General features: G+C 36.1%; 1 protein-coding gene across 1 annotated transcript in view; it reads left to right on the top strand.

The window, feature by feature from the left end:
- SIM1 (SIM bHLH transcription factor 1) overlaps window positions 1-16,219 on the top strand; it is a gene marked incomplete at its 3' end in the record, with an annotated part of 73,300 nt that overhangs the window by 36,972 nt on the left and 20,109 nt on the right. The window contains exon 10 of the mRNA XM_080664666.1: window positions 1,340-1,508. Within this exon, the coding sequence (XP_080520792.1) occupies window positions 1,340-1,508 (169 nt within the window). The remainder of the gene's footprint in view (window positions 1-1,339; window positions 1,509-16,219) is intronic.

Here is a 16,219-nt window from a genome sequence, read left to right on the forward strand (position 1 = left end):
ATGAAGTCCCTGTGCTATAATGTTGCATTAAGAACAAGTGTACAAAATCATTTAGCCATATTTTCAGGTGTGCATGATTTTTGCTGTCAGTCTGGGCCTGTCAGGCAAGGACTGGGTGAATACTCTGCTGCCCAGTAGACAAGATCACATTTGACACAGAAGATGCCCACATGTTGATGAGACCTTCTCTCAGAGCCCATCTTGCCTGGCTCATTGTCACACATGTGCTCACAGGGCAAGTGGGTGAGGGGACCTACAGCCAGGAGGGTCTCTTCCCACAGAGAAAGGCTGTTGGGTTGCAAGTTATTCACAGTCATTGGGGGAAACAATTCTTTCTCAGTTGCAACTATGAAATATTGTGCAAATGGCATTGGAGCACAGTAGAATATCTCTTGATTCTTGTCCTCTAAGAACTTAGAATTCACTGGGAAAGATAACACATAATCACTTGAAAAGTAAGGTTAGAGGAGGAAAAAGATTGGACCCAGGTGGGAGCTGTGGGCGGGGCCAAGGCTATCATCTTCAGCCCCTAAGTACCTCAAGGAGTAGCTTTTCAATCAACTCTCTGAGATACACTCTGTATCCCCTTCATATCAGTCTACAGTTATGCTTGTTTATTTGTTCAATGTTTCTTCTTTCAAATAGACTATAATCTGCACAAGGGGAGGGGCTTTACATATCTTACTATCCTCTCATCACTACAGAGCACAAAATCCATATACATTGGGAGCTTAATACAAATTTATTGAATGAAGGAAGGAATGCAAAGAACTGGTGATAAGATGTATCCTAAGGTAACTGAATTAATTAGGGATTTTTCACTTATTTATAAATCAGGTTACGTTAGTTTGCTAGCTGTAAGAATATTTGGAATGTTTATCAGGATTATTGATCTTGGAACAGCTGATAGAAGACATTTTTCTCGTCAATAATAAGATAGCATCAGATAGCCAGTTGTCTGTTGAGTTCACCCTATACAGGAAATCTTTAGAGTAGGTTTTATAATCCATATCTCACCAATTAGGAGACAAAATCTCAAAGACGGTGAATTAGGTTTTTTTTCCTACTTATAAAAATAATGAAAAAACATTTTAATCAAGACATTTTCATGAGCATGTAATATAATTTGACTGTAGTATATAAGTGGCAGCTACATTCACACACATTAGTTAAATGTAAGGCATTGCTAAAACAATCAAGGTGTTTGTGGAAATCAGTTGTTGGCCGATGTCCGCTTGCTTCCTTTTTGGATAAGGATTACTATCATTCCTGGTGAGAGAATGTATAAATTCCATTGCCTGTGGTGGCTGATGAAGGGCTATGTCCTCCCACCCTGCAGGGACACAGAGTACAAAGGGCTTCAACTCTCCCTGGATCAGATCTCAGCCTCCAAACCAACCTTCTCCTACGCCAGCAGCTCCACTCCTACCATCCCTGACACCAGGAAGGGGGCCAAGTCCAGACTCTCCAGTTCAAAGTCAAAGTCCAGGACTTCCCCATACCCTCAGGTATGTGAGTTGCAATTTTGCAAATTCCTTTTTTGTGTGTGACTTGGTTTGGTCTCATCGTGGAAGAAGTATAAAAACTGTTTGGAATGAATTACCTGGTTTTAATAAATTTAAAACCTCTATAAATCTGGAAAGCTTTCTAAAACTATTTTCTTTCTCCTTTTTTTTTTTTCTTTAAAATAACCATGCTTGTAAAAATTTGAAAAGATCTTGTGGTTTACTGCTTTTATATAAAGGTTGTGAGAGTCTCAGTTTGCAGTCAGAACTATAACTTTGTTATTTCAAGGAGATTGATCCAACCCCCCCCCCCCCCCCGCCCCACACACACACACAATGATTAAGCAGAAAGATGTAGCCAGCATAGCAAAATATGGAAAACAAGAGCGTGGTGTAGAAGAATTGACAGGAACGGAAGTCAAAGGAAATTAAGAAGTGGAGGCAAAGGATCAAGGATGCATTTCATCATGAGATTTGAACACAGATGGACTATTTATGGAGAGGAATGAAACAGAGAGGGTCTTCCAGATGGCAGGAGTGGTAGGAAAAGCAACTCTTCTCATCTCTGCAAGGTGGTGAGCTGATGAGACCCAGAGGAAGCATTCGGAAACACTTTAAGGTACAAAGACGAGTCCTGATTCTTGGAAGGAAAATCTTCTTTTTCTGATCAGTCACTGAGATCTAGAAACTACTAGACTGCATCAAGGTGTGTACACTCTTGCCTGGCCTGAAGAGAATAGGACTGAACTGGGGCTTCCTCACTCACAATATCCTATGACCACCTCACTTCTATTCTGTCTTTAAGGGTGTCACATGGAACTTCCTGCAATTTACTAGAATGGCTTAGGAGGTGATTCCTGGGCGAATATAAAACCAAACTGGATTTGGAGTTGTTTCATCAAGGAGGCCTTAATCATTTATGTTTTTAATATATTTTTAATGTAAAAATGGCAATCTAATATGTACAGAAATGAATAATTCCTTACTTATCAGAGCATATTATTCTGTTGATTTTTACAAGTATAGAGTGTTGGAGGAAATGTCATTTACTGACCTAATGGTCCCTAAGAAGCTACTATTTGATAGATTATTGTAGTGGCTTAGTATATGAAGATGAGAAGATCATGGCTTCAGGAGACTTATGTCACATGGTTTAAAATCTCCCACAAAAGACCAGATGTCTTTGCTTTGATAAAAGAGAGAGAAGTAGATGTGTGATGCCTAGACATTTTCCAGCAGTTACCTTCTGTTACGAGGACGGAGCACTTTACTTATAAAGTGCATTTGATTTAAAGTCACTGTGGAGGAGGAATTTTATTGAACAGCTGAGAAGCTTTTCTTATTAGTATCTTGTACCTTGGGACAAGTTTACTTTCTCTTTTACTATTTGAAAGGGTGGATTATATCTTTTGGTAATTCTATCAAATATATAGGAGTGTTGGCACATAGATGAAATAATTTAAATTAGGAAGTGCTAAGTTAAGGAGTTTGTCTATTATACAGAACAAAATATCCCCATTGAACTTCCAAAACCTCACTAAGTTATGTTTTCTTTCATGCTCAGCTCTTAATGTCTAAAATTTTTATTTGTTTACTTTAAAAGTAACTACTAATTAAAAAAATGTTCTAACTGCCATTAGGTTGTTTCTTGTGTGTGGGGGGGATATGAGTTAATTTGAAAATTATACATATTCTATGGTTTTTAAAAAAAGTAATACAGAATAGTGGAAAGTAAAATATCCCCTTTTATTCCCTCATTTTCCCTCTCTGAAATTGTGCTTTATTCTAGAAATGTTCTATGAGGTATAAAAATCATGCACATGTACACACATATGTCTTAGGATTTCTCTTGATGTTTGTGTGTTTATTTTTGTGGTAAATACATACATAAATGCAGTCCTTAGAATTTTAGCCATATGTCTCACTTGAAATTGCACAGTCATGAATTAAGTTTATTTAACATTTATGCGTCTAGTAAAGGTTGTTCTTTAATTGTGTTTACTTTAGATAATTGTGGGTGATTGATAGACAAGATAACATGGATTTGTAGTGCATAGTCATGGGGTAAGCAGAGGATTTTCTGGGGACACATTGGAAAAGCATGGATCTTGGGCAAACTTATTACTATACCATCATCTTGAATTCCAAATCCTCAAGAATTTTAAAGAAAACGATATTCAGCTTCTCAAAAGTCTTATTTGGTTCATATTTATTCTTGTTAGTTTTTAATTTTCATGCAATACATATTTGAGTCAGTAGATGCTAGCTGAGCACCTGCATCAGAAAGATGTTATGCTGGCCATTGTGGTTAAGGAGGGCAGAGGTTGGGTAAAAGGTACTATAATATAAAGAAGTGGTGTATGAAGTGTTCTTAAATTTTGTAGTACAGTTGGAATAAGTTATATATTTGAATATATAGTATATAGGAGATGGTGTATACAAAGGGCTTTACAAGTGGTGTCAGCTACAGGGACTCTAGCCTGGATGGTTGGGGAAGTTGTTGTAGGTGATCTGGTTTTGAGGGTAGAATTCAGGTATGTGGGCATAAGGGAAAGGAGAGGATACTTCAGGATGACCAAGATTATGAAGAAATTCAGGAATGCATTGTTCGTGTGACTGGACTTCGAGGTGAAGTGCAGGAGGGTAGGTCCCTGTGAATGTGGGCTAGGGGTGATATGTTTGGAAGCATTAAATGGTGCTAACTACCTACTTGGCCAAGGAGTTTAGAGTTTGTTTTGTGGAGAACTAGTAAAGGTTTTGAATAGAAAATGAGAGCATTCATGTGGTTGAAGCAAGCAAACTACTTAGGAGACTCACATTGATAGTCTTGGTGTGAGTGCATGAAGGTCTGAACTAAAGTTCTTTACTGAAGTAAAGGTGTTGTATAGGAAGAATGGGCAAATTTCGGTCTTTGGCTGCTTGCACCTCTTCTTGTTATAGATATATTTTGGTTATTATAGGTTTATTTTGAAATTACATTTAAAGCTTACTTTTTCTTCAGATAAATACCCATCCAGAAGTGGAATTTCTGGGTTGCATGGTAGTTCTATTTAAAAATACTTTTAGGAACCTTCATACTATTTTCCATTCTGGCTGCACCAATATACAATCTCACCAACAGTGCAAGAAGGTTACCTTTTCTCCACATCCCTACTAACACTTGTTATTTGTTGTCTTTTTGATAATAGCCATTCTAATGGGTGTGAAGTGATATCTCATTGTAGTTTTTATTTGCATTTCCCAGATGATTAGTGATGTTGAATATTTTTTACATGTCTGTTGGCCATCTGTATGCCTTCTTTGAAGAAACTATCTGTTCAGGTCCTCTACCCAATTGGATTGTTTGTTATTTTGATGTTGAATTATATAAATTCTTTATGTATATTTGGATATTAATTCCTTATCAGATGTGTCATTTGCAAATATCTCCTCCCATTCAGTAGGTTGCCTTTTCGAAAGATACATGCACCCCCTATGTTCATTGCAGCATTATTCACAATAGCAAGATATGAAAGTAACCTAGGTGTCCATTGATAGATAAATGGATAAAGATGTGGTATCTATATGTAGTGAAATATTACTCAGCCATGAAAAGAAGAAAATCTTGTCATTTGCAACAAAATGGATGAACCTAGAGGTTACTATGCTAAGTGAAGTAAGTCAGATAGAGAAAGACAAGTACTGTATGAATTCACATACTTGTGGAGTCTAAAACTCAAAACAAAAACAGAAACAGATATATATATATATATGTATATATATATATATATATATATATATATATATATAGAGAGAGAGAGAGAGAGAGAGAGAGAGAGAGAGAGAGAGAGAACAAACTGGTAGTGCTATGGAGGAAGGTAGTAGGAGAATTGGGGGAAAGGTGAAGGGGAATAAGAGGTACAAACCTCCAGTTATATAAAAAAAAGTCATGGGAATATAATATACAGCATAGGAAAAATAGTATTATTGCAATAACTTTGTATGGTGACATATGTTTCCTAGACCAACATTGTCATGATCATATCATAAGGAATAGAAATGTTGAATCATTATGGTTTGTACCTAAAACTAATATAATACTGTATGTCAACTAAACTTTAGTAAAAGATAAAGCTTACTTTCTATAGCTTATGACACACTTGTACTGAATTTCCACTTACATATTATTAATAGACACATAATAAATGCATTTTTAGTTACTGAATAATTAAGTTTTTAATTGTGTTTAATTTTAAATACTTCCTCTTTTCTCAAAAAAAGAGAAAAATATTTTGTTGTTGTTATTTTTATGTTTACATATTTGTGGGATGCAATTTTCATCAGCATTTTAAAGAGGCAGTTTCCAGAGCAAAACTGACCTCAGAGGGTAACAGGCTTATGCCTTTTATTAGTTATAAAAATGGTGTTTCAATAATTCTATCTATATTATTTATTAGGTTCTTTCTTCTATTACGTTCATTAAAAACATATCTAGACATTTCTCACAAATGTTTGAAGAATGGCAAACAGTAACACTGCTTTTTGGAATTATTTAAGCAGCCTTGTTAGAACATGCAAGACATGCACAAATTGTAATTCACTGCCAGTACCAGCCTGCAGCAGTGATGAACTTTCAGGTCCCCTTCTGGTATGCAATGCCCTTGGGAATGATTTTAGACTTGATTATATTAGAGTCACTTAATGAATGACTCAATCACCTTTACACCTCTATGTATTACTTGGGACAAGATAGGTCAAAATAGAATTGTTCTGAATGGTTTCAAGAAAATTGTTGTAAGAAATATTATAGTTAATTTCTAAAGACTCTGAAGATAGCTACTATGCTGCTCTATAGTAGCCGTCTTATCTTTATGACAGTTATATTTCATTGTTATTGGGTTTATTTTCATGAAAATAATTACAGCCAATATGTACCCTCCTACTTTACTGCATCATCCTTCCCTCCTTTAGGTTTTTCCCTCGTCACTAATAACCAATCCACTATATAATTCCATAACAACAGGGCAAACATGCGGCAGGTTACGCTTCTGAAATCTGAAGGTATTTAATCACTTCCTAGAGGTACACTGTAACACTTGCAAGTTTTAAATAATTCCACAGAACCCTTTTAATTTTCATTGCCAGCTACCTGGCTTCCTTTTGGTAAAGGTAGAAACTCTTTCTGCAAAAGTTCATTTGGCCTCAAAAATACACCAGGGACTGCAATGCTGCCTTTTTAAATTACAAAGAAAAGAAGGACCAAGATTTCTTCAGTATAGTTCTTCCTTATACATAGTACTTTACCACTACCAGGATAGACATCCCTTCATTTCATGTTTTGTATGCAACATGAGAATATGTAATCCTTAACCATTAGCAACAAAAAGATTTTAATACATACTGCAAAAAAATGAAGTTATCTTTTCAGAAATTTTTACACTGTATAGAATATACACTATTCTCAAAAATATAGACTTGTTTATATTTTCTGGCCATGTATGAACTTGAGATCAATCTCCTTTTTTTCTAGAAATATCAGATTATTAGAGTGAACCTTTATAGTCTTTCTAGATCATCTTCATAAATTAAAACATTTTGACCTCTGTGTTACAGATTTGTGCTTTGGTTTTTACTAACACTTGCATTTAGTTGAATATTATATGGATGGGCAGACAGGCGTCCATGGCTGTTGGCTGGTGCCCATCCTTCCCTGATTACTAACAGGTTTTCTCCATGATCACTTTATGGGATCACTCCCTGATGACACACTTCCCCATTTATCAGCTTTCTTAGACTCCCAAATGGACCTGTCACTAACCCTGCTTCTCTATCCTCACTGAGCACAGGGGTTTAGGAGGAACCCAGGTGTCTTATTTGAAATAGGCTAGTGAAGTCTGCTACAAAGGACACATGGATTTGATGTGGGGATGTGCAGGATAAAGGAGCAATCTTATTAAGGGAGTCTGCAGAGACAGGTGACATTGTAGGAAGTATGATGGATAGAATGGGTGATGAGATGGAAGGGAACAGCAGTGGGGAGAGGCAAAAGTGGTGGGTTCTGGTACAGTCTCCCTAAGCCACTATAGGAAATTTCTTTGTCTCTGATGTTGCTTTGGGGCATGATAGTATAAGATATCGGTAAAGGAAAGGTCCATATTTATGGTAGATAAGCTAGGTATGTGGATTAGAAATAGGACCATATGCTTTTTGTTAGTTTACTCAAGTGGGCAGATATCTTAACTGGTTCATTGATTTTTTTTATGACAATATTACAACATATAGTGATATATGTCACATACAATGCATTCCCAAGAGTGAGAATGCAATGACAACAAATCTCACAAAAATTTAAATAAACAGATGGCTAGAGTTAGTCCCATTAGATTTATAAGTAAGGCAGCAGGACATTATTGACTAGGAAAAGATCAATAAAAAGAAAAAATAGAAACAGCAGCTTCAATGAGGGAGATGGAATGAAATTTAGCCAAAATGAGAAGATAAAAGGGAAAAAAATATCGGAGGAAGTTAATGGGGACTCTTAAGGTTCATTAGGACAGGAGATGTTGCTCTTGATAACCAGGCACCTGATTGCCCTGGGCACCTGAAACTCCTTAGTAGTTACTGAATGAGTGCATGAATGAATCAATGGATGAGCCCACAAAGGTGATAGGGTGGGTGCAGGAAGAAACAGGGGAGTGATGAGATATTCTGGAGATATAGTCCTTGCCTCTGGGGATACAGTCCTTGCCCCTGAGAGCTTACAGATTCAGTAAAATGTAAATGGAGAATATAAACAGGGTGGTATGTATGTAATAAAGGCATGTGGTGGAGGCAGTGGTGGTAGTTGTGGTGGTGTGTGTTATGGGTAGGCCTGCCCTTTCAGCAGTGGTCTGGAGGTGGGAGTTGGGGGCTGACAGTGAATGATATCTAGGTCTAGAGACCTGCATGCCATGGGGAGTTATCAGTGGGTCAAATTTATTCTTGTTTGCAGTGGGGCTATGGGATGACAGCTACTAAATCCCTGTACCCCCTGGATGCCCCCATCAAGGACCAGATTCATGTTCAATCTCGCAGCTGTGGTTTTCTCTCTCTTCACTCATTTACCCTTCATTTCTCATCACCTGTGTCCTAAGGTATCCCTCAATGGAGGATTGTAATACATATTAATTTTTTCCCCAGTTTGGGAAATTTTCCTATCTAGTCTGCCCTGCCTCCCAGATTGACCTTAAAAGACCACTGGTCATGTCAGTTCTTGCAGACCTTCCACCACCTTAGCTGTCACTTATAATTGGATCCTAAATTACCTGAACCCTGTGATCCAGACAGACCCCTCTGCTCATTATTTGCTGAATGTATTGTCCTTACCTACCTCCATGCTTGAGCTCATGCATTTTTCAAAATTCTGCCTATTTTCTAAGGCCCAGATTGAGTGCAATTTCTTTCATGATATATAACAGTTATATCTCTCCTTTTGACCTCTATTTAGAATAGTGTATATTCTACCACCTTTTGGATATGCCATATCTCCTGTGTTGGCCCATAATTTCTTTGAAAGTAGTAACCATGTCTATTTGATTTCCACCCCTCACCTGTCCCAGCATCTAGTATGGTATCTTCCACATATTTACTTACTAAATGTTAATGGAATGATTTAATAAACAAATATATTTGAAAGAGTGGGAATACTTTGTTAATTGTTTGTAGAGGTATAAAAACAATAGGAGGGAAAATAATCTGCTACTAAGGAATTTATAACCTAGAAGATATGCTTGCAAACAACCTAGAGATGATTTTACAAATGCCAAATCCTTCAGTACGAATCAAATACCTAGGTGCTTAGGAGGAATTAGATGTGGTGGAAGCTACAGACTCTTTCAAGTGTGAAACTATGAACATGCAGAGGCAAAGAACCATCCATATCCATCCTGAAGTGGGTTTTCTGATTATGTTCCCTCTGTCATCTCCAGTGAAACAATGGAAAGATATGACAGCTGATATTTGCTTCCTCTGTTTGTGTTTTAATTGCAAAATAATGTGAGTGTCTGTGCAAGAAATGCTGTTTGGCTCTGTCTTCCACCTCAGGAACATGTCCTTGTTTATGGGCATATCCCTGGTTCCAGGGCTCAGTTCCCATGATTAGTAGATGCTATTCTTCTTTCAATAGCTCCACACATTTTGGTACTATACCATTAGTCTTAGTATGCTGTGTAAGGGATAGATTTGATTGTTTTATGGTTTGGTTTTTGATCTTCTGGACATAACGATTATGAGGCCGTGCTCCTTCATCATGTTTCTTGGCCCTTGGCTCCTCTTCTGCCCCATCCCCATTGTCTCTTTCTGGTTCCAGAGTCTCCAGAACACTCCATCACATTTAGACTACTTTATCATTCTCCTTGTTCTTCTTTCTGTCTCTGATCGTTTCTGCCAGAGTAATCTTTTTGAAATATCAGTTTTGCCATGTACCCAACTCATCCATCCTTACCCCTGGCCCTATTTAAAAACCTACAGAAGCTCCTTATTGATTACAGAATGAGGTCCAATCTCTACAATCTGACCCAGGTTGTACTGCCTGCTCCTTCAGCTACCCCTACATCAGCTCTGCACTCTAACTGGAGTCTGCTGTGTCCTCTCCATGAGGACACCTTTCCTTTTGAGCTTAAATCCTATGCACCCCCAACACTACAGCTGCAGCACCATCTCTTGTCCCCACAGATCCCTGGCTGTGAGGCATAATTCATGTTAAACACGTCTCTATTTTATAACATAGGATGATTTGGATCTGGGGGAGATATAATGTCAAAAAGGAAATTGGGCAGCAGGTAAAACAGCTGGGCTGAATCAAATGGAAAGCCTCTGCTTCTGGCTTAATGGAAGTGATAGCTGGAATGTGTGATTCTGCTGAACCCATCATTTCCAAGATGTACCCAGGAAAATTTATTATAGCAAAATCTATAAAATCAAATTTAGTTAAAAATAAACAGTGAAATTAAAGAGATCAGTGCCTTATTTGGAAGTTCTTGGTGGGTTTTGAGACTCTAGTAATGAGAACCTTCTAGAGTTAAGAACACTGGATTTGGATATCTTTAAAAAATCTAGATTTCTTTAACTCTTCTGTCTTTCATAAATTTTAAGGAAACCCCCTTGGCATATTATAGTGCATTGGATTGCTGTGTTTGAAGGTCAGAGTTCTGATGTATATTGTTTAATACAGAGTTATAACAGTTTTAATAGTTTTCCTCATTATTTTACTGAGCTTGGCTTAGAAGAAGATAGGTAGGTCCATCCTTCTATTTACATAAAACAGTTTGAAATTGATTAAATCAATAGAGGGCCTTTGAGCTTCAATTTCTTTTCACAAAATTATAAATCTGATAGATCTCTTTCACTGTGCAGAAGGCCAAGCTGTTGGCTCCATTCTAGGACACTGCCAAGAGCAGCTTGGGCAGCCCGTCCTTTGTCCAGACCCAGAATAAAACAGTGGATGACCAAACAATGCTGCAGTAAGGTGTGAGCAGGTGGCACCACCTGTATCCATCTAATTCAAGCTCATCTAATCTGCCACTTATATGTGAAAAACCAGAAAGTGAGAGTATCGGTGAAAGGATGGAAGTGAATCTGGCTTATGCTGGAAGCTCCTAATAGAAGATTATCATAAAAACTGGCTACTCATCCTGGACACCCAGGATTTACCCAATGGGCTAGAGCTGTTTCTGTATTACCTTTGCAAGTTGGGATATTCTTGATCATTTATAGCTGTGTACACCAGGACATTAAAAAGCTTATTTAAATATTTATTCTATGTTTACTACCTGTTTAAAATCTTCAGTGCAATGGAAATTCCAGCAAGCCTTTAGTACCGTACCTTTGAATTTACAAAAGGATGTGGATTGTGGATTTCATGGTTTGGGAACAGCTCTCTCCATATGGACCTCTATAGGAGATTCCTTATAGAATTACAATGCAGGAAACCCGGCCTCTAGTCCGGAGTGCTGGTTCCCTTCCAGCTGTACATCACCCTGACAGCTAATGAGATGTCGACTATGGTTACTATTCTGTGAGAAAAATGAGTGAACCAAATCCCAGGAACATTTTTGTAACTGTGGGGGGTGGATTAAGAGAAGGCTTATGACATTTCAAACCACATTTAAAGCATGTTAAAAAACTTCCCATGTTTCTACTTCATAAAATATGTCAGAGATTTTACAGGTATAAAAGATTTCTCACCAGAATATTCTTTGAGCTAAAAATAACTAAACTTAAAAATAATATCGCAATAAATAATAGGTTGAACTGTAAGTGGAACACTTGAAAAATGAGTGAAAAATCTTGTGAACACATTCCTAACAATTGATTTTGAAATTTACACAATTGATTTTGAAATTTACACAATTTCCTAAAATGAAGAAAGACATGACCAATGTAATTAAAGTTTCTAATAATTGAATTTGAGTATTTGCTTTCTAATTACTTATAGTATAAATGGAAATATTTATTGCTCAATTCCTCTAGTGAAACCATCCTCAACTCTGGAATGTTACTCAAGATTGTTTTGTTTTGTTTTTTTCTTTCAAATGCATTCTCTAATTTTTCTTGAGGTAGTTTTTTTTAAAGATTACCTCTTTTGGAGCTCTATGACATTAAACTGAATTTCATTAAAAATTTCATGAGGTTTTTTCCCCCCAAAGCTACATATTTGTGAGACTTGTGTAGAAATCAGGTTATACTTAGCCATTCTTAACGTATATTCTGCATAGAATTATTCTTGCTGTTGATTAATAAGACAACGAATTAAATATGAAGTGGCAGCAAAAAATTTCTACCTACCACTTTTAGGAGAGCGGGAATGTAGAAAATAATGTCTATTCGATATCCTCTTTGCAGTTTCACTTAGTTATGATTTCTAGATGTTACAGTTTACTCAGGTTAGAAATGGACTCTATTATTTCACTGCTGTTCAGTTACATTATCACAGGCACATGTTTTCAGTCAGCCTCTCAGATTAGCAAAATATCTTGCATAATTGTCGTTTTAAAATGCATTTGATTATAACATTAGTTTCTCTCTTACCCTGATGTTTATCCTTGAGAAAGCCCCCAGTAATTTCCACTGTGTGGAAGCCAAAGCCATTCTTTATAGTAAACACAACTCCTGTTTGAGGGAGCAGCCCAGCAGTGGGGGTTATTTTAATGGACATGCTGTATTACTTTAATCTAACCCCTCTACCATCTGTTCTTCCCATAACAGTGAATGAAAAAAAAAAAAGAACATATTTTATGTTTCAGGGTTACATTAGTAAAAAGTAAGATAAAAGTGATTTAAAAGCATGCATATGTTCTTAGTACAATGCAGACTGCATCTGTGATGTTTTTTCTCATGGTTCAGACACAAATCAAGAGGAAAGCTGCTCATGCTTGAGAGAGTGAAAGTTTTTCATGGAAAACAGGACTTTACCATAAGAGGGTCTCTCTCTTTATTTTACAGCTAAAAATGATAAAAACCTCAATGAGCTGCCAGAGTAAAAATAGATAACTGTAACATCTATTGTTGGAACATCTGGCATTTTTCCTGAGTTGGGTGGTTGCTGCCACATCCAGATGAATGCTGAGCACCTGTCCGGAACATGCTGGTGAGGCAGGAATGAATCTCATGACTCTTATCAAAACAGCAATATCTTTGGGTGTAATTGTGGTGAATGTCTGTGGGTGTAACTGTGGTAGATAGTGCTTCCGTGGTGAGAGGACATCACCCAAGGGTGTGTGCAGATGGTTTACTGGAGTGTAGAGGTTGGAGAAAGCCCCCTTTCTGAAAGCATACTTGGGATCCATTAAGGGTAGGACACTGCCAGCATGGTTATCTAAGTACCTAAGCCTATATGAGCCTGGGGTACTGGAAAGAATAAGGACTCTGGAGTTGTATTTCTCCTCCTAAACTTCATAATTGTAGGATCTTGGGCAATTTTTTTGAGCTTCATTTGTTTAATCTGTAAAGAGATTAATAATACCTTTAAGGTGTTGTTAGCATTTAATAAGGTAATGTCTATGGGATCTCAGCGTAGTGACTAACACATAGCAAGTAGTTATTATTGTTGTTGTTATGGGTATTAGTTAGCATATGCAAATCAGATTGTAAATTGCCTTTTAATCAGTCAGTTCATTTTCTCTTCCTAAGCAATCACAGTGTTAAAGGAGAGAGTAATGGCTCCCTCCTGTGAACTCCTAAACTATATTGTTTTTCTCTCTATTTGGGTCCTTGTCATTTTCTAACTTGTATTAAAACTATGTTTTGTGAACATAACTTTATTTATAAAGTTATTTATACTCTTTCTAATGTGAACACCTGGAAGATGGAGCTGTATTTTTCATATCATCTGGCACTTTGCCTTGCAAATAGTAGACATTCAAATATTATAATGAATTGTAGAAGTAATGATTGTAAATAGTTCCCATTGGATGCATACAAAGCCCCGAATGATGGCTCAGACCTTTTACCGGATGAGATACTAGTTTTTAGAAAGAATGATTCAGCTGGGGGAGATGGATGTCAGCTGACATCCATTTGTAGCAGTCATCCAAGCTCTTTGCCTGTCAGCTTTGGAGGGTGGCATTTGGTTTCACGTTATGAGAAACAGGGTATCCTTAACTGACTCATTTTTTTTTTAATTTGCCAAAATGAATGTCTGCTTTGAAAAGTAAATTTTAAATAAGAAATATGGGTAAATTAAAGTGATAGTACTCTGAATGACAAAAAATTTTCTAAGAAAGAAAAAAACAGAGGTTTTAGCAAAATTAATCAAAAACTAATTTTTAGTAAACTTTCTTTACTTGACTGATGTACCTAATTAAAATAGGAAATTAAATTATTCCATTTCATAGCCTTAAATATAGGAGAAAGGGTTGTTACATTTCAAAGGAAGAAGACCATATATTCTACAGCTTGTAAAACATGATTTTGTTTACTTGAAGATAGTATAGATACTGGCAATCACTAGGAGAACCATCTGCTGGTCTTGCATATATTCTAATTAATCACGATTCTCATCATTTCTCTACCCTTTAAAACAGATCTTTGGGCTTTCAACCAAAGTATAGCTGGTAACAATTGTTGGTACCAAAGTGCATTTCAGCTTTGAAAACCAGAGTATTTGGAAGAAAGACCTAGTGTTTAGGTAATTGTCTAGTGGACTGATTTCTTTCTGCAGTTGGGATATTGATATCTTATTTTTTAACATATATGTTTTTCTCTTACATGTCTGTAAGATGGGTCTGAAAACACAGTCTCTGGAAAATACAGTCTAGAGAAAATGTCATTTTTACAGGATCATAATTTGATAATCATGCCCGTTTATACACATGAAAGTCATTAATCAAGGACCTGTACATGCAATATACATATCTGTGACATGTTTGCATTTTTGAGAATGCTTTGGTGCATATTATTTAATTGATCTTCACAGCAATTCTATAATGTAGTCTGTTTCTATCCTGTAGGTGAAAAAAATGAAGGCCCAAGGACAGTGATCTTTTGTATAAGTCGTATTAGATTACAGTAGATCAGGTCTAATGCTGTTTTTATTAGAATCCCTAGTCAGTAACTTTAAATTGCATTTTTATGCACAAAATATTAATAATCAGTAATAAAAACAAAGATATTTAAATAATTTAGTTATAGATCAACTTTCCATTTCTTCAGAAAAATGGTTTTTTATTAATGGCTTTGTCTCTAATCATTCTATAAAAATAAGACATAACTTTACTATAGGATTTTTAAATTTTAAAACATTTATTTTGAAGTGTTTTCATACATAAAGAAAAGTTGCAAGAAGAGTTAAGTATTCCTGTATACTAAACCTATGTTCACCCATGCTTAATATTTTGCCATATTTGATCTGTCATTTTCTCTCTCTCACTCCTCCTCCATCTTCCCTCATTATTTATTTTTTTCTGAACCCTTTTAGAGTGGATTCCATATATGAAGCCTCTTTACCTAAACCTCAATATTTCAGTGTGTATTGCTTGGTCTAATAGTAATTCCTTAGAATTAGAAGTAGGACACTGTAGTTTGTGTGAGGTGTTGCCAAATTCCACTCCACAGAGGATGTATTAGTTTGCTTCCACCAGTGACATGTGAGAGGACAGTTCCCCAGAAGCAAGGTGTTGTCAAGCTTTTGAATTCTTTTCTAATCTGACAGTTGAGAAGTGGTTCTTAGTGTTGTTTTAATTTGCATTTATCTTATTGAAAAGTTAAACATCTTTTCATTTGTTTAAGGGCTATTTCAATATTTTTTTGTGAATAGTCAGTTTGTCTTTTGACCATTTTTTTTTTTATTGTGCTTTCTTTTGGCTTCTTTTGTTATTTTTCTAGCTTTTGAATTGAGAACTGAATTTATTTTTACTCTTTCATTTATATTGATTTAGGTGTCTAAGCTGTGTATCCCGTAAACCCAGATATGTAGTATTTTTATTAACTCTTCCCCAGAAATTCTTTATGTTTGTATTTGCTTATTTCTCCCAAAGTGATTTAATAGCTTATTTTTCCCAGGTAGAGGGCTTTTAAAATTTAAAAATTATTTTTAATCATTGTGATCAGAGAGTGGTGTTTATAATTTTTCTACTTCATGAAATTTACTTTGTGACCTAATACCTTTTAATCAATTTGTTTTCTTTGTGGTCTAATACATTTTAATCAATTTGCTGATTAGTTATGTACACTAAGAGAGATTCATTATTTACTATCAG

Source organism: Plecotus auritus (genome assembly GCF_963455305.1).
Source record: "Plecotus auritus genome assembly, chromosome: 4".
Taxonomy (NCBI): Eukaryota; Metazoa; Chordata; class Mammalia; order Chiroptera; family Vespertilionidae; genus Plecotus; species Plecotus auritus.